This window comes from Mirounga angustirostris, unplaced genomic scaffold (assembly GCF_029215605.1).
Source record: "Mirounga angustirostris isolate CCGP_5_RB_7025 unplaced genomic scaffold, mMirAng1.0.hap1 SCAF_12, whole genome shotgun sequence".
Classification (NCBI taxonomy): Eukaryota; Metazoa; Chordata; class Mammalia; order Carnivora; family Phocidae; genus Mirounga; species Mirounga angustirostris.
Window position 1 is genome coordinate 85757320 of NW_026991720.1, and position 24323 is coordinate 85781642.

The 24323-nt window shown below is 38.0% G+C and overlaps 1 protein-coding gene across 1 annotated transcript in view; it reads right to left on the reverse strand.

The window, feature by feature from the left end:
• Positions 1 to 24323, reverse strand: part of RELN (reelin) — a 530360-nt gene that overhangs the window by 200303 nt on the left and 305734 nt on the right. Inside the window, exons 9-11 of the mRNA XM_045864852.3 lie at positions 23899 to 23995; positions 20873 to 21113; positions 3273 to 3418 (exon numbers count right to left, since the gene is read on the reverse strand). Coding sequence (XP_045720808.1) covers positions 3273 to 3418; positions 20873 to 21113; positions 23899 to 23995 — 484 coding nt within the window. The remainder of the gene's footprint in view (positions 1 to 3272; positions 3419 to 20872; positions 21114 to 23898; positions 23996 to 24323) is intronic.

The window sequence follows — 24323 nt, forward strand, 5'->3', positions numbered from 1 at the left end:
AGGAAAAAGAGAAAAAAACCTTTACAATCCCACTTAAAAAATAAACCTATCAACACTGGATTTAGGACAACTTTGTGATATGAGTGGCAAACAGCTCTTGCATCCTTGTGATATGAGATCAAACAGTTTGACTCAAATGGTAGGAAAACAGGAATATTTGGGAAGCTAGATTCAAAAAATAGTGACTTTCTTTTCTTTCTTAACATTCATATGAAGTGTTTTGAAATTATTAGAGAGGATTGCATATTCATTTTTCTCTTTCATAATTCTTATGGGAGAAAAACATAGTTAAGAGAAGTGAAAATATTATGTACAGGTTAACAATTTAATTACTTTATTTAAATTTTTTTTTTATTTTTAAAAAAGTGACCTCAAAACTACAGAGCTCAATCAATTCAATTGGTTGCTCTTGAGCACAGTGGGGATTTATTATCTACATTTTCTGTTTCAGCAGGTGAGCCAATAATGATAAATTATCAGTGTGGGTAATGATGATTGAGTTGAAGAATGAGACAAATATTTAGTAAATCTGGCTGGTAAAACAAAACACATCAAGAATTAGCCCGGTGATGGGTATTAAGGAGGGCACTCACTGCATGGAGCACTGGGTGTTATATGAAAACAATGAATTGTGGATCACTACATCAAAAACTAATAATGTATTGCATAGTGACTAACATAACATAATAAAATTAAATTAAATTTAAAAAAAAACAACAAAAAAAGAATTTCACTACCAAATTCCTAATCTGTTTTTCTTTGTCAGCTCTTTCCCTAGGTAAAAATATTTCACATTAATTTGATTTTGTGATGGGCTTTTTTTCCTCCGAAGCTATGATTAAAAACGATTATGACAACACTCTTTCGTGGACCAATAAAGCAACATTTAGGAGTGGGTGAATGGGATGCAGAGAGGACACACACACACACTCATGGACTAAACCAGCATTTTTATCATCACTGCAAACAGAAAACACTAGATCCTCTCATTATCCTTTTACACCTTTATGATATAACACCAAGTTGGATAACTGGGCAACCAGCTGAGAGCATAAATGAGGTAAATCTGGGAGGTGTCACCTGATATCTTAGGGGAAAAGCTACAAATAAACCTAAGATGTAGTTGCTAGAATAATTTACTGCTTTTAGAACTTAGAGGAATTAATTGTACAGCAATTAGAGTGGCACTGGTGCTTTTGTCAAACGCATTATTCTATGTTATTGGAACAGAGATCTGCTGACAATGCCATGGCCTGAAAGTCTTAGCTTCTTAACTGTGACCAAAACCCTGATACAATCCTCAGGACTGAGAAGTGGCCAAAGAGCATAACTGAAACCACCTGAGTCACTGAGTGGATGGAATTTGTGATGTTCCTCTGTGTGTGTCCTAACTTTAGTTCTTTTCTCAAGAATAAATACTTTTAGTTCCCTCTTTGTTTTGGGGGATGAATGATTTAGTTTAGTCACAAATTCTCTCATATCATTAGTGCTCTGTGAAAGTGGAATGTCTACTCTGTTAAATGAAATAATTTTTTGCAAGCTATGTCTCTGGACTAGTACACTGATTTTCTAAGATATGTTGGGTTTCTTCTAATATAAAATCAATTCCTTTCTAAGCTTAACTCATGGTTTTCTGTTTGTTTATACTAAACCTTCACTGATGTTACTAGCAGATTGCTGGATGGACCATTAATCCATCCTAAAAATCTTTTGTTCTTTTATAGACAAGCTTTGATAATACAACAAGCTGAAAAAAAAGGAAAATAAAGCATTGTCGGACAGGGAATAGGTAGATATGAAAGCCATAATTAAAAATAAATTTTCTCTCTCCCCACAAGAATAAGACTAGTAACACTGAAGACTTTGAGGAAAGAGGTAGATAGATAGACAGGGATTTACATGGGTATGAGAGTTGTCTTACTGGAGATTAAATTTGTGTTTCTCTCTCTGCTTCAGTGGGATGGGGGCTGGGTATCGCTGAGAATCATGTGTCCCCAGGGGATGTGGGTCTCCCTGAAGAGGATGGCTCATCACTTCCACATGGATGGTATTAGCTTGGAGAGATGAAGGAGTGGAGGTCAATGAATCTCTTGTGCTTCAAGATTTGGGACTCTCTCATAGGCAGTCAAGCTCCATAACCAGGGAAGGGGTTTGAATTGGTCTTCTGTATCAGGAATCAGAAAGGGAGAACTGATCCACTGGTGATGGTTCCTTATCTCCGAAAGGTAGGTAAAGAAGCCTTGCTTGCATTGTCAAAATTCTGGACCCCATCAAATCCCACTGGTTTGTAAGGGGAGTGGAACGAGCCTGTGTAGTGTAAGGGTTATGAAGGCAAGCAGCCTGACTCTTGGGGAAATCCTGGAGATAGAAGAGAGGAGCAGTAGTGGCTGGTCCCTCAAGGAGACACCCGAGCCACACTGGACATGGAACTGCAAGGGGGTCAGGAACTTCCAAGGAGAAGAACTTTATGGACTGAAGGCCTTGACTTCACTGCTAGGCTCTGAAGGAATGAGGTCCCTCAAAATGTCAGCCTCCGTCAGAGGCATACCTGGCCTACCCCACAGGCTGGACCTCCTTGATGCAGGGCTGGGTCAGCCACAGCATAAATCTAGCTTTCAACAGTGAAGGACCCTGATGTAGCAGCAAAGGGTCACAGGAGCAGTGGCAGCTCAGGCTGCTGGGTAGATTTCTGTCTATAAATCTCAGGCCCCAGGAAGATGACTGAAAGTCTCCATATAATAGTAGTGGAAAGATTTTGTCTTCCATACACATTAAAAAAAACTTTTTCCCAGTAAAGGTGAATAAACGAAGATGAAATATAAGTGCTTCAACTGCAGTTAAAAGGTATTTGCAATTATAAATTTTTAATACACATAAAATAGTTGATTATTTAATAAAGAATGTTTAGGACAAGTCTAACCATTTGTCCTGTCTATAAGGAACAATTGGCTTTGGGGCACCTGGGTGGCTTAGTCAGTTAAGCATCCGACTCTTGATTTCGGCTCAGGTTGAGATCTCACGGTCACGAGATGGAGCCTCGTACTGGGTTTTGCACTTAGCATGGAGTCTGCTTGAGATTCTCTCTCTCTCCCTCTGTCCCTCCTCCTGCTCTCTCTCTCTTTCTTTCAAATAAATAAATAAATAAATCTTTTAAAAGTAGAATAATCAATATTGATTTAACTATGCTTTTGCTATTTAATAGTATGCATTTAAAATACATCCAGTGGAAAAAATATAAGTGCTATACACAGCATGGGACAGCAGTTACTTACCCTGTAGGCTGGCTTTCAAAGTCTTCTGACCACTGCTCTTGAATATCCTCTGTAGAAAGGTCTACATCCCGGGTGGTGGCAAAATTGAACTCACTGCCTTCATTCCCATGGAAATAAATGGAGTTCCCATCTGACTGACAGCTATGCTGTAGATAAAAAGAGAGCATGGGGTGGCTGTTGAATTGGTTTTGTAGCTGTATCTGTCTTACTCATGTATAATTAGAGTGTTTAGAAAAGTCATTATATTATTCCCTCTATGATGGATTCTCAAATCAGAAGAGCTTGTTACTTCTTTTTTTGTCTTGTTTAATTCAATTACAATTCCTTTCTAACTTATTAAGTTATCACCAAAAAAAGGAGTCAAGAGGCCATTTGAGCTTTGTCACTTCAGCCTTCGTTATGAAACAAGAATATTTTAATTGGAATAATTTCCCATCTTCACCCAGTCTTTGTCATGGGAATTAAGTGTGATAATGACTTGTCATATATTTTCAATGCTGTGCTTATGGGCTAAATCACACTGACCTTTACAATATTCTATATATTTCTGGCTTGCCATTCAAGCCTTTCACAATTTGTCTATAAATGGGATATGAGTCGAATAGCCAGCTAATCAAAACATGGAATATAGAAAAGGTCAAATTAATCCCTGATATGATCGTATATTCTCAGCTACCTTTTGAATAAAAGTTTCTGGTGAGACCAAAGTAGTGCACGACGCCCCCAGTGAAGAGCTGGGAAATCACAATCTTTGCTATTCTCCCCAAACACAAAGAATAAAGAAAAAGAGTTTCTTGTGATACTTTTTTTTTTTTTTTTTTAAGATTTTATTTATTTATTTGAGACAGAGAGAATGAGAGACAGAGAGCATGAGAGGGAGGAGGGTAAGAGGGAGAAGCAGACTCCCTGCCGAGCAGGGAGTCCGATGCGGGACTCGATCCCGGGACTCCAGGATCATGACCTGAGCCGAAGGCAGTCGCTTAACCAACTGAGCCACCCAGGCGCCCCTTTTTTTTTAACCTATTTTTTTTTTCAACTTCAAGGGGATAGTCAAAGGTAAGATCAAACTCTGGAGCTGAGTAAACTGAATATTTACTTTGTAAAAATACAAGTTTTTATTAACTAACTTTTGGTAGTAAGTCATATATACAGAAATACTAATAAAAGAAAGATCAAATATCCTGTTAAGTTTTACATCCTCTTAAAATGAAATAGAAATGAAGAAAAATAATTGGACAGAAAATATCAGGCCCAGCAACTGTAAGTTCTGTAGAGCTGGGATCATGTCCATGTTGTTCCTTGCTCTATACACAATGCGTGGCTTATAGTAGAAATTAAAAAAAAATTTGTTGAATAATTCAATAATGAATGAATGAATGATATGGCTATGCCTTTTCAAGTAATCAAGTTTTCTTTTATAGAGAACTTACTATGTAGAAGGCATTTAGGAAGGTATGGGCGAGAGGGGTGTATAATGAAGTATAATAATACATAATCTTTGCTCTCAAAAAATGCCAGTCTCATTGAGAGATAGCAAAGATAGGTCTCAATGCTAGACAGCAGATGGTAAGTGCTAATGAGTGAGAAAAGGTAAGAATCACTGTCCAGGGCTGCTCTAAATGCATAGGTTTCACAGATGAACAGGTCTTTAACCTGCTTTAAAGGATGGATAAAAATCCAAGTTGAATGACGAATATGAATGAACGACAACGGTGATCAGTAGGCATGATTTTGAGAATTTGACTGGAGCCTGACAGTAAAAAAATCTTTAGTAGTCTTAGAGATCTCTACAATATCCTGTTGGCAGTGGTGTCCTAAAATAAGGGAGTGATGTATCAAAGAAATGTTTTTTGACAATTAAACTGGTTATGGCGGATAAAATCAGTTGAAGGAGGAATCAGAGTACCATTTTGAAAGAGCAAATAAAGCTTCTAGAAGCTTCCAGAAGTTCAAGAGTCAGAGCATATGATCTTGGGAGAGTCATTTCACAGCGCTAACACATAAGCCACACCCACAGAGCCTGTCATCATCTTAGATACTCTTGTAGCATGTAGCATGCATCACCTGCGTGAGAATCCTCTTCACACCACAGTGAATACAGGTTATTTACAGATGCTAAACTGAGCTCATTACATGTGATCCTCACCCCACACAAACTGATCAAAACTAGGGTTCAGTTTACTTAACAGTAAGTAGAAACTGTCAAAAGCTGACAAACCCAAGGGTCCACTACTATCCTGTAAAGACTACAAATGCTAACTAAAATAACAGAGATTACTTTCCTAATAAATCCACCAAACTCTAAGTAACGTTTTTCACAATTATCTTCACATTCTGGAATCCTGATCAACTGTGGCCTATGTGTACCTGGGATTAATGTAAGAATGCTGGTATTAGTGCAGATGACACATTTAGTCATCGTCTAAGGAAAAGACATACGTGAAATATCTATATGTGTGAAAACAGAACAATTTAATTACAATTTAAAAGGACATATTTAGGGTGCCTGGGTGGCTCAGTTGGTTAAGCGACTGCCTTCGGCTCAGGTCATGATCCTGGAGTCCCAGGATCGAGTCCCACATCGGGCTCCCGGCTCAGCGGGGAGCCTGCTTCTCCCTCTGACCCTCTCCCCTCTCATGCTGTTTCTCTCTCTCAAATAAATAAATAAATAAATAAATAAATAAATAAATAAATAAAATCTTTAAAAAAAATAAAAGGACATATTTACGTAATAAAAAGTGACTCACTTAACATGAAACCTTGGTCATTTCTGTCTGAATATCAATTTAATTATTTCAGTTTTGGTTCAATATGCTTCAGAATTGTTTGTTAATACTTTAAGATTGTGTTATAAATAAGTGTTTTGCTACTCCTCCAAAATTTATATTATTAAGATATTTGATATATATTTTGATTTAGTTGAAATGGAAAATTTATGTTAAAAAAGCCATTATAAAACTAGATATTGTTTAACTGCATATTGTTAAACTGATTTCAAAAAATTAAAATCAGTTGGTGTTTTAGAAAAATAGAAATAATTTTAAAGGATCTTTTTGTTAGGGATTTTGCTGTTACCAAATACATCTGGTAGTTGAATAGATCATTTGTAATTGTATAATTATTGAAAATTATCTACCAAATACACAATTTTGACACTATGACTACAGAGCACCAGCATATGAAACACAAGTAATACTTACCATATCAAGGATAAATAAAGCGATCTGAAAACATATTAATCTAATTTTCATGCTAATAGGATCTAAAAACTAGTAGGATCTGTCTTTGGTAAGTTTCCATGAAAGAGATAATGGTATGATTTTGGGCATAGTATTATTATTTCTATAGGGAAGGAGTTGTTCTCTAACAGCTTGTAGTAAAAGAAGAATAATGCCAAATCTAAATTCAAACAGGGCAGTGGTTTAGAACAATCAGTGCTGGTCTTTCCACTGCAAATATCCTAATCCTGTCTGTCAGGTTTAAGGGACGATTCACAGTTAGCTCTATTCTCCCTTCCCAAATAGGCCCAAAGTCCTCTGGGTGTGGAGGGGAAAAGGATTGCTCTTTGAATATTCTCTTCTTCATAGTCAGCGCTGGACTGCAGTACCAAAAAAAGGTTGTGACATATGCAAAGTAAACAGCCACAGTTCAGCGGGAGGTGGCTCAACCTCCCCTCTCTCTTAGCAAGATGGGGCTGTCATTTTCTGGGCAGCAGGGCCTGGGAATGCACAGAACACACACAGCAACGGATGGCTGCATGATTCCCCACCATGCTAAGGAGATCAAGAGATAACTTCTGCCTCTGCCATTCTGAGTAGAACCCAATGTTTTCGAGGTTTGGAGTCAGGGTAATACGAACCAGCATGGTCATACTGGTACTATAAAATAGGAGACAGTTTGTGTGAAACTGGTGTATTCCTGAGTCATCTGAGCAGGAATGGGCAGGGACAGGCCTACTGAGAAGTTGACTGTTTATAGGCCCTGTATTTAAGACTCCTGTGAAAGGTAGGGGGACAGTTGAGAGCTCTCATTCTGAGGATCCCTAAAATCAATCACAAGGCAAGTTAGAGCTCCCTGTGAATTCTATTTTAGGATTTGTCACAAGGGGCTCAAAATCTTAGAATGGGCCAGGTTTCCCAGATACTCTCCAAACTCAGAACTTCTGCCAGAATGCATTTGGACTGGGATAGAATTGCCTTGTTTGATACTGCATCTCTGCCTCTGGATGGGAACCAGTGGCCCCTAAAATCTACCTCAATTAATTCAGCACTTACATGAATTGAGGAGATGAAGGTTGGAAAAGAACAAAATCCTAGAAACCAAAACCAATCAGGATGACAAGAAATGAAGACTCAGTTGCTACCCATCCTCAAGGAGTCTGAGGATTGGAATCAGAAGGCCTGTTCCAATGCGTTTGCTCTACATAATAGCTACATGGCTTTGCATAAGTCAGTTAACCCCTGTAGGCCTCAGTTTCTCAGGCTATAGAATGATGTCAATAATATCTGTTCCCTAGAGGTGCTGTTAGAAGCACAAGTAATATTACCTGTGGAAGTGTGTTTCTGAAACGTCTGAGTGCTATACAATAATCATTATTTTATTTCTGGATAGGTATTTTTTCCAAAAATAAGCTGTTATAGTCCATACTCTTAGCAGGAGGTGAAAGAGAAATAGAAACATATGTAAATCCATTTTTAATTGCGTTTCTCATTAGAATAGTCATTAAAATTCTTCAGGTCAACTTAAAACCTTTAGTAAAATGTATAAGAATATGTCCCAAAATATCATATGGTAGAAATACAGCAAACATTCATTCACATTTAGGGCAGATAGAAGCATCAATTAGAACTTTAAAGGCCCTCCAAATTTTGTCAGGTTACCAAAAATTCTCTGAGGACAGGAAAACTTAATAATGCAAGATGTCCATTGCCACTTTTTTTTTTTTTTAACAAATGAACTTGCCTTGTGTAATATCAGTATACTATGTTAAAAATCCAAGCAAAATGTGCATTGAAAGTATGAAAAGAATTTCAGAAAACTGCTCTCAGTGATTTTAATACCCAGCTGTTTTTGTTTAGCATCTGTTCAAACTCATGTCATTTATATGTAATAACAATTAAAATCTAAACAAGTTCAAAAGACAGTTAAATGTCTAACTTTGTGAGATACATGAGCTCTTGATATGATAAAAACAAGAATATTTTGGAATTCAGGAGCATGTTGAGTATACTAAAAATCTATCAAGTTGTTTTGTTTTTGTTTTTTTTTTTTGAGCAAACAGGATCATAAAATTTGATTTCCTGAGTTACAGCTTTTGACTGACTTATGGTGACTATATATCAGGTAACTAAGCATGTATTTGGGGCAAAATAAAGGTATAAAGTCTGAAGATGGCTCTAAATATTTCTATTTCTAGCCCTCCTAATGTGCATTATGATATTATCACTATTTTTACTTCGTGTCACTATTTTACCAGTGATCAATGACACATACTTTATAGTTCTGAGTACCAAAGATCTCCAATTTTTAAAAATCCCTTAAATATAGTCCTTACTTGTTTCTATTTGTCAATCGAAAATATTTTCCTACTTTGCAGCGAAATGGGTTTCCTTTACTTGAAAAGCAGAACACAGTGTAGCTAAGTGACAAGAATTTGCCATTCAGAAAAGCACCAACAGGAAACATCAGTGCAAATTCCTCAATATAACAAGTCCTTGGCCACAATTCAGGATAGCATTTTTCTAAGCTTGCTCCCTATCCTCTGCTGCAAATGTTAATGACTTCACCTCTGTACTTGTAAAAGTACTTGCAATCGCCCCCACCACAGTTTAATTAGGTTTTCATCAAAGATGAACACCGAGGCACCTCTTAATATTATCTCCCTGGGGTCTAATGGCCCTGATGCTTCTTTCAGGCATCTGTAGACTTACAATTTATTTTTTTGATGATATCCTTTTTGTTGGAATGAGTATATTGGGCATTTGGGCAATGCCAGCTTGCAGAGAGCTGGTGGCAGATGGAATGAAATCTGCCTAGTATGCTTTCCCCTCCACATGAGCAGAGAGCCATCCATTTCCTCCATTAAGGAGTTGTCACTCAGCCCACCCAGCTGGAAGACCATTTCTGATAGCCAAGCTGGCTGGTGGCAGACAATTCAGATACAAAGTGCACTTTAAAAGGAAGCTAAAACATCATTTGTAGGAAAATTGAAAATGCACGGCTTCCACCACAGCCAATGTTTTAATGACTGTAATATTTTAAGTGATTATTTTTGCCACTTCAGATTGCTCCTTAGAGAGGAGAGGTTTTTTAATTAAAATCTAGGCAATGCAAATAGATGAGATATGAGGAGCAGAGGAAAGAGAAATAAGATGAATAAAATTAATTAAAATGGCATTGTTGGCAGAGTCATAAATTAGCCAATATCTGGCTGGAAATAAAATATGTTGGTAGAGGAGTTTCTGGATTACATTGGGATGTGTGATTGAGTGATTGGAAATTGACTTATAGCCTACATATCATTGTGTTTCCTAAGCTTTTCTCTACACTAGACCTATTATCATATAGAAATACATATTTCCTACAACCTGGGTCAACGGTCTTTAAAGATACAGATTTTCATGCTATATTTAAAAAAATCAAAATAGGAAGAGAATGATTTCTCTCATGAGGCAAAATGAATTTCTGTCATTTTCCACACATTCAATTTCTAGGTAATTTAATGCCAGTTAAAAGACTGAAAACTTGGCTATGAACACAGTCCAGGTGCAGGAGGGCTGAAGTGCATTTTCTCTAGTCGACATAATAGATTCAACCATAGTGAGTGAATTTTAGGGAGCTTAAAGGGTATTTTTTCTCATTATTTTCTGGATTCGTTAAACATTCACATTTGAACCACTTTGTACCAAGATTCATAAAGATTCGATTTATGGTATATTTTGTGACAAGTGTATAATTACTTGGCAACAGTTATGACAACTCCAAAATGGCAACAGTGACAGACTTGAATTGGAGTAATCAGAGTATGAATAACAATGTAAAATTCCATAGGGTGGTTGTTAACCTTGTCTATGGAGATCAACTTGACTTTCACAGGGTCTGAGGTTTTCGGACTTGCCTTCTCAAATTAAGGCTGAGGATGCCAGGTACAATGTGGGAGGCTGCAAGAGACTGAGGAACGAAAGGGCTGGCTTTCTAGTAAAACACACTTGGCTACAAAAGTCAAAACTGTTTGATCTTGGAGAAGCCATTTGGCCTCTCTGAGCCTCTGTCTTTTCATCCGTGGAATGGGAGTAAGTGTGAGGATTAGATGAGATACTGTAGGCGACATGCGCCCTAAAGATTGGGGAATCTCAGGAAATCAGTAAATGTTCATTACCCCCATCTTCATTCATTCACTTAACAAACCTTACTTCATTCATTTGCTTAACAAACCTTACTTCACTGATTCACTTAGCAAACCTTACTTCATTCATTCGCTTAACAAACCTTCCTTCAGTGAGTGTCACCGGGCAGGTTCCGTGCTATGTCCTGTGCTAGGCACAGAAATGATGAAAAATGTTGTTTTTGACATTCATATAGAGTAAAATAAATCTCATGGAACATTGCGTTAATTAGTGATTAAATGTGTCAGCTTCAGATCAAAAACAAACAAAAAGGGTGCATCAGTCAGGGAGGCTCTGGGGATTTGTTTGACTAGTTACTTCCGGTAGCATTTATCAAAATTATTTGATTCCATATTATTGCCACCCTTGTCATGGTGATTTGGCTCAATTCCATGTTTCACTAATGCTATTCCACATTAATTACTGTACAAATAGGCAGCATTGGAGGGAAATTGTGAAAAGCACACGACTTGTGTTTAACCCTTCATCCCCAAAGTACTGTTATTAGCTTGACAAATTATATTCTGGCTCATTCTACAATATCATGCACCCACCTCTTGGGGGAAACATGACAATAAGAGCAATGCAATCCAAAGTGAAGAACATCCCAAGCAAAGGGAATTTAGGTAGACAGCATGCAATTAACCAGGCTGGAATCTGGCCAGAAAGATCATAGTTAACGTTCCGATTCTTAATGGAAAAAGACATGGGAACATGGACTAACCACAAATCTTACTGAGCTCAGGTTTATCCTCATTAGAAAGCCGGGACTTAAATCCCTCAAGTTACACACCAGATAGTTTCCAGTACAGCGATTTGCAAAGCACATTTCTGGAAAGCATATCTGATTTCCTCCTGTTTGTCCTTATACTGTAAAAAATAAAATAAAATCATTGAAAGGATCATTGAAACCTTCTTCTGGGGTGCTTAATTTCTGGAAAACAAGTTGGGCATTATAGTAGGCAGGTACTGATCTGCCAGGGGATTACATCCCCCAAAATGCATGTTTAAAAGTGAACTCTGCTTTGAGTGTGATCATCCCTTTCACCATTCGTCTTAGGCTTTTTTCATTAGCCTCAACCTGCATGAAGACTTTAAATTTTCAGACAAATTAATTTACATGCTTTCGTAATTTGGACATAATGACCTTATTCTGCATTAACAATTCCACAATTTATGATAAAAGTATTAGACAGGTGACAGCAGAATCCCAGAAAGCTCCAATTCTTATTCAGGACTGGAGATCTGCCTAGTGTCCACTGGGACAATGAATTTGGCAAATGCTTAATGTACAAGAGCTATAAGAAAATTAATAGACTCTCCTGTTTTGACTTAATGCTTCCCCTTAATGGGTTGTTGATTTACCTAATGGCTGTTGTCTTCATTAGGGCCTTTGGTGTTTGTTAAACAAGAAAATTGTCATTATTACTGCATATTTATCAACAATAAGTGTAGTATAGAGGAAGCAGTCTGTCTAAATGGAAGCAGTAATAGAGAAAAAAATAACATATGACCCTCTAAATTCTGTATAGTTATTCCAAATCCCTGGCCTAAATTTGAAAAACTTAATAAGTTACTTTTTAAAGAAATTTCTTTTAAATACATGCAATCAAATCACAGTCTATTCTAAAGGACAACCTTCCTCACAGCGTTGATTTGCTTCCCAACACGAGTTGACATAAATGTGTAGAAGGAGCCATCTGGAATTCTTTGCTAGCCACACAATGAACTCGGGTAATAAAGAGAGAAAGATCAGCAGGTGCAGGCACGTAATCAGAGTGGGAAGAGTTCTTAGAAATAAAAAATATGCGGAATGGCACCTATCTCACAGTGATCTGCCTTTAATCTGTGGGTCAATTCCAGAGTTGACAGAAGCCAGTGATTTATGCCTTTGCAAGCCAAGAGTAACCAGGCTAGCTGAGCAGATATAAACATTTATTAATGGTGACTGAGCAAAACATACACTCTCTCTTTCTCCCTCTCTCTCTCTACACACACACAGATACCAAAGAGTCACAAATGATTCATGCTTTCAAAATACAAATTTTGGCTGCCACTAAAGATGAGAGAAAGCAAACAAAATGAAGCACATGTTTGACTAAGAGTTGCCTCCATGGTATATCGATCCATTTGGAAACTCTGCTCCATGGGGTACTATTAAAGGAAAACAAAACAAAACAAAACAAAACCCAAACCCAAACACTTGCTCACAGCTCTCCTCATCGTCCGTCCCTGGGTTCTCCTGTGAGTGCTCCCCTGATCTTTGCGGCTCTTCTCTTTGATGGTGAGTTACAGAAAGCAGGCTGCTAGCTGAAGGAGCTCCAGGCTGGCCCTCCAAAAACTTAACATTTAGTGTTTTTCTTTGACCTTGAAATTAAGGATGTTCTCAGATCGCAGGATGTATGTTTGAGGAGCTGGAAAGAGATGACTTTGATGGATTTGTCCAGATGTTTCAAGAGTGACTACGGGAAATGAAGTGCCAAACCCATTTACAGACACCCAGTGTTTACTGACTATTGATACAAAACTTGGATGATAAGACTTCCTCATGTGCTGGCACATATGAAGCATTCATGAAATGCCATCATGACTACTATTTCTATTATCATCGTTACTACTATTTATCATCATAAGGTTACTATTATTATTTATTATTATTTAGCATCCATGTTAGTGCAAGTATCATTCCTGGATATGAGACTCCTACCCAAGGTGAAATGCTGATCCTTGATACTCTAAGTCTTAACTGGAAAGGGCTAAAAAATTGGTTCATTTCCCTTAAACCTTGATAGCAAAAGCAAGACCATTGTCATAGAGTTGGAGCATAAGAAGTTGCCCTAAGATGAATCATTGCCCCGCTTCAGACAGGAAGAATGGGCCTCCCACTTCCGAATGTGGCACAAACACCCACAACCGCCTGACCGAGAGACGTGCTCCCGTGGGATGGGGGATGGCAGCCGTGGCAGTATTTAGCTATTCTAGCAACTGTGGATGAACGGGCAGAGTATACTCTGTGTCTTTTTTTTTTTTTTTTAAAGATTTTATTTATTTGTCAGAGAGACAGAGAGAGAGAGAGAGCACAAGCAGGGGGGAGCGGCAGGAGAGCAGGAGAAGCAGACTCCCTATTGAGCAGGAAGCCTGGTGGGGGACTTGATCCCAGGACCCTGGGATCATGACCTGAGCTGAAGGCAGATGCTTAACCGACTGAGCCACCCAGGTGTCCCTGTGTGTTTTGAATAGGAACGATGGACACAAGTAATTCTTGATTCTCCTAGAAATCACATACATAGGTTGAAAAGGGATGCAGTATTCTGTAAAGGAAGGCAAAATCATCTTAACCAGTAATTAAGACAGGTGATTCGATACTGAGTAGGCTTCAGTCCACTTGCCTTGTGAGTCCATGATCTGCTTACTCTGGGATATTGCTAATGAGGGTGGTGCTCTGGGGAGCTTTTTAATTTGCAGCACTGTATTTCTTGGCATTTAGAGCCCCACCTACTTGGTCATGAACAAAGGGCTGCTTAGGGAGTTGCGGAAAATAAAACATCATGATGGTAATTAGAAGCATAAGAATGTGGTGTGCCTTTTCTTCCACATGGACAAGTTTTCTGGAAAAACACTGGAAGATGAGTCAGGCAAGGCCATGCACTTGTAAAAAGAATGGAGGAGAAACACAGAAGGCTATAGAGGAAGAACACATTAATTCCATAACTCCTTGCAGCTTACCAACCCCAAATCAAAAAGCACAACAAATGTAAGGCTAGATTCCATATTAAAAATCAATACTGTTTTACATCTATTTTATGTTAATTATCCAAGAGCCAACAGATGGTAATGGCCTTCTACCAACCCAGGACAGATTTAAACTGGTGACCTATAATTGCAATTCTCCAGATCACATAAACTCCTTAAGTTAATTACTCTATTTGGTCTTATATCATTCTGCCCTACTTGAGATAAACAAGAATTGGCTCAGATGAAATGAATTAAATATTCCCAAAGAAACTGAAAAAAAAAATCTAAAGAAGATAAGGAGAAATACGCACTGTGAATATGAATCATTTTCATCTTTCCTATCTGACCTGACACCCTTAAACATTATTTTTGAGGTCATCAGCTAGGCAGTTTACATCCTCACTACTTTCTATTCCCTTGTTTTATGAACAGTAGCATTTAAAAAAAATCATTTGTTGTTAATAATAGAAACTATTAATAATTCTGATTACATAAGTGGCATTGAAGTTTAATTCCAATGGAAACTATCTCTTACTTTGATTGCCAAAGGTTACATGTACGAGCAACATTTGTGTCCAACTTAATCATTTTAATGCATTTGATTCTGATGTTACTTCAATGACATATAAAGATGACATAATTTGTGAGGTCTATATTTTTTCTATTCTATTCTCCCCCACCTCATAATCAGAGCAGTCAGCTCAATCCTTTGCCTTCTACACATTTTCCTCTATGTTTACTTCCTTGTGGAGCCTATTCTCTAGGTTTCAATATAGAGAACACATATTTATTAAACCCCTTCTATGTGCTAGGGACTGTTCTAAGGGTTTTATGTGTATTTTCTTATTTAATTATCACAGCTTGGGGTGGATACTATTATTATCCCTGTTACAGATGAGGATACTGAGGAAACAAGAGATTAAATAAGTTGCCCCAAACCACATGGCTAATAAATGGTAAAGCCAAGATTTTAACCAATATATTTAAGCCCCCTTTCTTAACAGTTGTGCTGTCTCCAGTTTCATTCACAATATTTTCAGCTGACTTCAAGTCATCAGTGAATATGAAATTCATTTTCTCTCCTCCTAAACAAATCATCTGGTTATTTTTTCCAGCTTCTCATTCATTCTGTTAACACCTAACAACAATCCATCATGTGCCAAACACTGGAGATTTAAAAATGGTTGAAGCAGTCCCTGAGGTTAAGAAGCTGATTCTAACCAGGGAGACAGAAACATAAATGGAAAGCAAGGTTGTAAATGCACTCATAGATGTATATGTACCATGTAAGAGAATATTGAAATGGAACTACTCCACATTTTAAGGTGAGGGTGGGATGGACCAACTACAAGGACCTAGTGAAAGAGGTGATAAAAGGGCTTAGTTACTCACTCACGTTGCAGGGATTCAAACTCAAAGTTGATGTGAGTAGGAAGCTGGACAGCAGAGAAATGATTTCTTTAGAGAGGTTTGGTGGTGAACTATGCGTCCCACCCATGACTGCATCAGAGGAGGAAGGTATCTTCTCTGCTCAAGCCTGGTGCATTGGACTTCAAGGGTACCACTAGACGGTATGCTGGATGGGCCTGGACTTGTGCCTAGAGCTGCCTGGAAGATGGCTAGGTAAGAAGAGGGCTGTGCTTAGAAGTAACTACTCTCCTCCCAATCATGGATCCAAGGTGAACATTTACTAGAGTGTACACTTCAGCCCATGGACACAAGAAACAGCCTAGTTTGTCTAAGATCCTGCCTCAAATGGTTCCCTGGAGGGGCAAGAAGCCCTCAGTGGAAACAGGTTGTAATCATTAGCCTGAGGTCCCGTGGCTGGAAGTGGAAATAGACATGGGAGATGCATCAAAGAACAGCAGGTGAGAGATCCCCAGCATTAGTGAGGAGCGGGGAGATTTCCAAAGAGCCCAAAGGTAGACTGAAGAGAGAGTCAGCTTTGATCGCTTGCCAGGCCAAGGTATCAGTAGTTACAGTTTATAACAATATCTGCCTCTTGCCTCTTCTGCTTCCTCCACACCCAGCCCTGGAGGGTTCAGAGGCTGAAATGCATGGGGTGGTGAGGACCGAGAAGGAGCTGACCACCGCCATCATTCCCACTGCAGCAGACCTAAGCCAGAGGAGGGGAGAAGCTTGGAGCTTAGGCGATTACAGTGATCTGATCATATCTGTTATTGATCTGGGACTATCTGAGAGACTAAAATGATTGGATGACTTATTTGGTCTCTCGGCAGTCTTGGGATCTGCAAAGAGAACAGAGATAAAAAAGCTCTCAGGTTGAACTTCAGTGGTCACTGGGGGAAACAAAGAGACCTGTTTTCCACAGCCAGTCCACAACCCCAATTCCTGCTTGTTCAACCTAATAGTTACATCAGTACAGAGAGGACTGAGACATGAATGATGCACAAAGTTCACACAGACAATGACTTTGGAACTGGGCCCTTAGGGAGGCTGGGGAATTACCAGGCAGAGAAAAAAGAAGGTGGAAAAGCATGTGTAAAGTGTAGCAGTGTGGAATTCTGTGCTGGGTTTGTGAGGCTGGAGCACAGTGGAGCAGGAGAGGAGGATGAAAGTTAGGTGGGGCCTGGACTAAGGGGCCTCGGATTACAGGCTAGACCTCCACGGGAAGCCATCGGAGGTCTTGAGTATGGAGGGAGCATGATGTGATTTCTGTGAAGGAATGACGCTGGAGTTTCTGTCACTGACATCCCTATGTATGGTCCTTGCCTCTTAACACCCTGGTCACAGGCAGTCCACTGCTGTGAGACTTGATTTCTCTTTCTTCAGCATCTCATCGTTATTATACTATATCACCTCCCACACAGGCTACTGCAAATGCTTCCTGCCTCCATAAGCAAACCATGTCAATCCTCCCATCCCCTTAAGTTCACCTGAGGTCAGCACTCAACACCTGTGATGGTCCAGTAACCAGGACCGTGAAAACAAAATCAGCTAGAAGAGTGTGGAGGAGAAGAAAGAGGCCAGTGCTTGGGCTGAACTCACTAAATTCTAATGTATAAAAAAAATCAGTCATCTGGAGGAAGGAACGTGCATTACAAATGGAATAAAGCTGGAGCAAGATCAAGAAATAGAAAAAAACCCAAGAATCTTTTAACCTATAGTCAGAGAGTGACAGGGAAGAAAATAGGCAGATAATTTAATAAATGGATGTTGGGAAGAAACATGGGCCAAACAGAATCACACTGGTTTATATTTACGACCTGTAAGAGCAAAGCCATGTGGTGAATGAAATCAAGATCAAGTCTGATTCCTCTATGTGAGTCCTGGCTCTCCCATAGGTGAGAGGGATATTTTGGATAAGTTACTCAACACCTCTATGTCTGCTTTCCACATCTGTAAAATGGGGCTACTAGAGCACCTACTTTATAGGTTTATAATATATAATTATACATAATCCTGTGTAGATATATGTCTGTGTGTGCATATGTGTGTCCGTGTGTGTATCTGTGTGTGTGTGCATGCATGCACCTGGAATTTTAAGTGTTCAATAAAGAGTAGCCCTTATTACTTAGACTAAGAGTATTCTGTCTGTGCTTGGACATTTTTTCCGCAACTAAGCTCTATTTTGTAATCAAGCATACTTTCTCAATTGCTGTTAGACTTACTCTTTGATTTAGTTAAACTGAACTAAACTGAAAGTTTAGTTTACTGAACATAGAAAAGGTAATACATAGGTAGAGCAAGCAAACAAACAATAATCCTCAAAACTAAAAGTCCAAAATAAAGCAATGTTTAAAACATGCCCTGTGACCAATAGGAACATGGAGATATGCTTACGCTCTTTAATTGGTTATATTTAGTTTTTGTTTCAGATGCCACAAATTGAAGGTGAAATATTTAATGAAGAAGTTGCATACAGTTTAAATAAACAATTTTTATTGCTAGAACTCCAAATCACTTGGCAAAAGCAACTTTTTAATGCTCAGATATTTGAGCCAGAAAGCAAAAGGGTGGTCATGCAAATGAGGTAAAATGAGAATTCTTAGATTCCATTATTGCAAAATTTTAAAGAGAATTTTCAAAACAAAACATCAGAGAAAAATTTCTACCTGATAGCTGTCAAAGAGCATGATATATATCATTGCTACAGTGTTTTTTCCCCCCCACAGGTCACTAGGCAAATCTCAAATGTATGATTGGGAGTAAAATGATGGACCACAAAGCAAAATTATTAACCCACACAAAGTCGTAATTTAATTGAACATCACTGCTGAAGCAATACCACATTTCATGCATTTTTATCAGGGGTGGTACTAAAGTACAATCCATTAAGAAACTGAATGGCTAATTAGATTAGTATAACAGCTTGTAAAACAAGGCATAAAAATTGCATTTGTATAGTAAAGGGTACTGAGTCCAAATGATAAATGATCACCATGGGAAAAGGATGTGAATCCCAGGCCCTGAGGTCCCCACATGTTTCCTGGGTTTTCATGTCTTCTCGCCGATGTTGAACAACATCAACAGAAATCCTTCTTAATCAAGTGGTAGTGGGATAGGACGTGGGATATCCTCACAAAGGTTCTTCTCTACACCCATATGAAAGGAATCCATGGACTCTCTTTCAAGGGACCAAGGTTTTAGAGTCTTTGTCAGGATGAATTTCCATAAGGTTTACTGGGTGTTGTCTCACACTGAGCAAGGATGATTCCTGTTCACCTAATGCCAATTGGTGTGATTTCATGAACCACAAGTAGATTGTCTAGCGCTTGGTTTGTTAAACAAGAAGTTATTGTGTCAGGGGAGTTCCTGTGTTGAAGGGTATAAATAATTTGGAATCTTTTTTTTTTAATTCGAAAACATTATTAAAAGGAGGTGAGCATCTTAGATGTTTATGTTCTACTTGCTGCTCCTCTTGTGCTCTCACCTCCTTTGTGCAGCACAGGGTACCAGCGAGTCACATTTTACAAATTCCATAAGCTGTATTTGCACTCTATTTTCATATACTGGAAACTTGAGAGGGCCCAGTTGAGGGTCTAATGACATCCTTTATATTGCCTCAGCACAACTTCTTTTTCCACACACTCTGGGCAGGCAAGCCTATGACTTCAATGTCCATTCAAAAGGTTGATAATTGCCAAACTTCCTCTGAGTTCCTGATTGCTTTATCTAACCTCCCACCAATTATTTCTTCTCGCTTGTCCCCAGGATTATCAAGATCAACATGTCCACAAGGTATGGTGGACAACCGTTAATAATACCATATTGCATATTTGAAAGTTGCTGATAGATCCTGAAAGTTCTCATCACAAGAAGAAAATTTTGTAAACACGTGAGGTGATGGATATTAACAAAATTTACTGGGATGATCATTTTGCAATATATGCAAATATTAAACCATTACATGGCACACCTGAAGCTAACATAATATTATACATCAAGTATATCTCAATTAAAGAAAAAATCACCATGGCCAGAGTGAATTCATCAACTTCTGTGAACCTGCTTCTCCTTCTATGTTTGTTTCCATGAATGGCACTGCCATCCACCCAGCTGCCCAAATCCTGTGTTCACCACCTGCTATTCCCCCATCATCTCAATCAGTCCTGAATCTTCTCTATTCCCTCTCCTAAAAATCTCTGAAGTCCATCCACATTCTCCCCTAAGTCTGACCAACATGGTCTCCCACTGGATTTCTGTTACCAGCCTCCTCTGTGGCTCCCCTACTTGCACTTTCTCCCTTCCATCCCATTTTCCATCCTCAAAGGTATATTTAAAAAATAAAATCTGATGGTCAGACTTATTTGGAGCAATTCAGTGACTCCCTATCACCTTCAGGATAAAATTCATACTCCATAGCATCTTGCAAGATCTTCAAGGTTTTGTCACGGGCCTTATCTCCACATTTAACTATCAAAAGTCTCAACTCAAAATCTGTTAGACAATAGATTGAACGTTGTCTAAGACCTTGCTCTGTGCTCTTGCCGTCCAGGCCTTATATATATGATTTCTGATTCTAGAAACAGTACTCCTCCCATCTGGCCAACTCCAAATTACCTTTTGGTCTCTGCTCAGATTCCCAAACTGGAGCACGTTCCTAATCCCTTGAGACTGGATTCGGTATTGTATATTGTACTTCCAGAGCTCTAAACTTTCCCAGCAAATCACAGAAATTATATTGTTTTGTATTTGCATGTTGACATGTCTAACTACCCCCATGAAGTTGACAGCCACGTGAAGGGAAGAAACATATCTGCCCTTTTGTGGTTATACTCTCTAGGTTCAGTCCAGGACACAGCACAGTGGGTCCTCAAAGATACTTACTAAATGGATGAATAAGTCAGTGTTTTTTGTACCAATGACTCCCCACCCTTGAAAGAGAAGGTAACATAAATAAGAGTATTACTTATTCCTTTACTAGTGGATTTGGTAAGAATGGTTATCTTTGTCTGATCTGGTTGATTAAACTTTAGGTTTTAGAGGGAAGGAGAAGAAACAAAAAAGAGCTCAAACCTTCACTGTAGCTCCCGGGAAAAAAAGCCAGTTGCCCGTGTCTACTGGATCAAGACTGTCTTCTAAAATGACTTGTCTGTGAGCTGAGTTGATGATCAGGATGTTATCTAGGGCCCAGCAGGCTTCATACACTTCGCCTACATGGAGACTTTCCTGCTTCCACTGAAACTGGACGTTCTCCCCTTTGGTGTCTTCAGGAAGGTAGAGGATGTGTATGATGGTGCTGACATTGGAAGGGGCTCTGGAATATACGGTAAGATGGGAATTGGTGCCACATAATAAATAAACAATGACGCTCAATGGTATCCATTTTTTCTTTCTTGTAGATCAATTTTGTTTTTTAATTAAGATTGTAGTTTCATTAGCTTAACATGATACGTATCACAGATTAAACACTCATAATCCTACAGCCCTTAAATCTTTTAGTATATGCTGATGATTAAGATGTTCCTATTAACTGATGACAGTTTAAACATTAAACGTCTTCGAGAGCTCTTCTCTTAACACAAAGCAGACACTGAGTATATTCAAGTAAGCCAGTAAAGGAATAATCAAAGAGAAAATGCACACACTTGATGGTGTCTGCAAAAAATCAAAGTGTCTGCAGCACAGTTTTTTGCATGTCGTAGACACTCAATCACAAAAAACTCAAATAATCTCACAGTTGATTTTATTTGATACTAAAAAGGAAAAAAGAAAAACTATAAAATTGACTTCTTAATTTTGATTCTTTTTGTGAAATTTTGTATCTATGCTATTTCAAAATCTGTGTTTAATAATCATTACTTTGTTTCTAGTAACCAGATACATTTTTATTTGTTTTGTCTATATCAGTGTGAGATTTGCCATGAAAATTAAACACTCTATATAATTCTTTACAACTTGATGCAGATCAATCTTTAAAAGCTTGATATAATTTAACATGATTTTTATAGTATATCTGTTAGAATCTAGGCCCTTCTGCTATGTGATAAAGTACTTTTATTAAATATTTTATCCTACCAAAGTAGAAACCTGCTATAGTAAAAATGATTGCTTTAGCCAAGATTAAAAGTGGTACTAAAATGCAAACTAGTATTACCCTGGGCTTACTATAAATCAGTTTTGAAAGGACTACAGAAAAGACATATTTTTCACTCACCAATGAAGCACATATATATCCAAAGAATTGTCAGTGTAGGTTATAGATGGTGTACCTTACCTTTGGGGGTAATCAATTGCCTTTTCTTTTAAAATATTGCACAATGACTATGTTTTTAGCTTCAAAAAAGAATTTAAACCAATGAAAATAGTACATTTTAGTTTTAGGAAGTGACTGAAAATATGTTCACTCTGATCACTACTACTGGTAAGGAAAATTTGCATTAATGAGCATGATAGCTTGGAGCATGGTCTAAAATTGAAAGTCTCATTTAGTGAAAAACCAAATGGAGTCAGCTGAATGTGATCTTCATATGTTGTAATTTAATGTGTACATTCACTATTCGTCATATCAAAAATGTGTAGCTGTTTTCCAGCAAGAAATGTCTACTACAATTTACCTAAACTATAATACATAACTACTGGATAGAGAAAAAAATGGAGGTTAGGATAAAATTTTCAATATGCTGCCTTGTTTACAGCCATTTATATAAATAAGTATTTAATATGAATGCATTTTCATAATAACTACTAGAAATTAGGAAGAATAGCAAAATGCTGTTATAAAATTGACATAGCATGTCAGAGCTTGGCTTGTACCCAGTCCTTACAGATTATATGGTATCCTGCCTCAGAGAGAGATAGTCTATTAAAATCCATGAGGTAGGGGCCCCTGGGTGGCTCAGTCGTTAAGTGTCTGCCTTTGGCTCAGGTCATGATCCCAGGGTCCTGGGATCCAGCCCCACATCAGGCTCCCTGCTCCACCGGGAGTCTGCTTCTTCCTCTCCCACTCCCCCTGCTTGTGTTCCCTCTCTCGCTGTGTCTCTCTCGGTCAAATAAATAAAATCTTAAAAAAAAAAAAAAAATCCATGAGGTAGAATCACTTTTCTCGGTTTCTGGTTGGAGTAGACCTTGGACATGTGACAGTTTTTTAAATTTGAAATACGACTAGAAACTTTGGGCAGATTGATTTAGCTTTGAAGACTAAGAATTTAAAGACTAATATTTACTCTTCTTCCCTAAATAAATCGCAATTCTTTCAATAGGGAAATACGGTAAGGAAATTAGCATGTGAAGAAAGAAAACTGTACAAAACTGATGGAAAATGTTCTACTTGAGTTATATGAATTTAAGAACTAAACCAATCAGACTAACTACTTTATAAAAGTCTAAGGCAGTTTTTTCTTTTAAATATCTTACCAGACCTAAAATTAGGCATCCATTTTGAATTGTTTTATGATTTAAACTCTGCAGAAGGAGTAAATATCATTTGTGTTTTTAATTTAACCAAATTTTTTCAACTTGAGTGAGCTTCTTCTTTAAGCATCCTACCTCATTTCCTTATTGAGGGATTTTTTTTTTTAAATAAAGAAAATATAATAAAATGACTACAAGTTGCATCACAATTATGATAATAGAATTTTAGAACCTGCCTTTGGGAGGTTGGATGGGAAATGACAGAACTAAAGATTAGATGCAAAAGCCCTAGTGGTTATGAACTCGTTACCATCCCAGACTGGAAGGAATTTACGCGGTAATCTCGTATATTCCTAGGCCTCGGAGCCAGCCCATAGCCACCTAGAGAGTAGAGTGATGTTAATTTGTGGAGGATTGCATCCTGAAAGTTATTCTCTCAAATATGCTTTTATCAAAAATGGTTTGTTACAGCTACTATGAACTGTGGGAGGTTCTGAATGGAAAATGACACTTAACAATACTTCTTCAAACAGGGCAGAGAGTAATATGTGCAGGCATGTAATTCAGTGTAATTAACAACCAGAGTACTTGACCATGCAGAATAAAATCGGTGGTAGAATGAAGGCAAACCGGGAAGTAGAAATCCACTTACGTCAGGATTTATGAAACTACTTGAAATGATAACAAACCTAATTCTCTCCAGCTGAATCCAGTCTCCGGTATTATTCTTGGCGTATGACACAATGATGCTGGGGTCTGAGTAACTAAAGCGACATGAACCTGAGCCTGTAAAGAGCAATCACAGTAAGTTTCAAAGTTAAAAAACAGCGTAATGCATATTATCCGTCCTCCTAAATGTGAGACGATTGCATAACAATTTACATATTTATTTAATTGCTTCCCCATTCTTCCAACTATGCTGAAATTTCTTTGGTTCTGATTCAGTTCCCAGTTCTGAGAAATACTATTGGATAAATAACTTTAGGGATCAGGAAAAAGGCAAGAAAACTGCAGGTTTCTAGAGAGATATATGAGTAAACTAAATTATAAAAGAAACACTTAGTTCTATGCCGAGAATATATAAATATCCTCGAATGATTAATAATGTCATTAT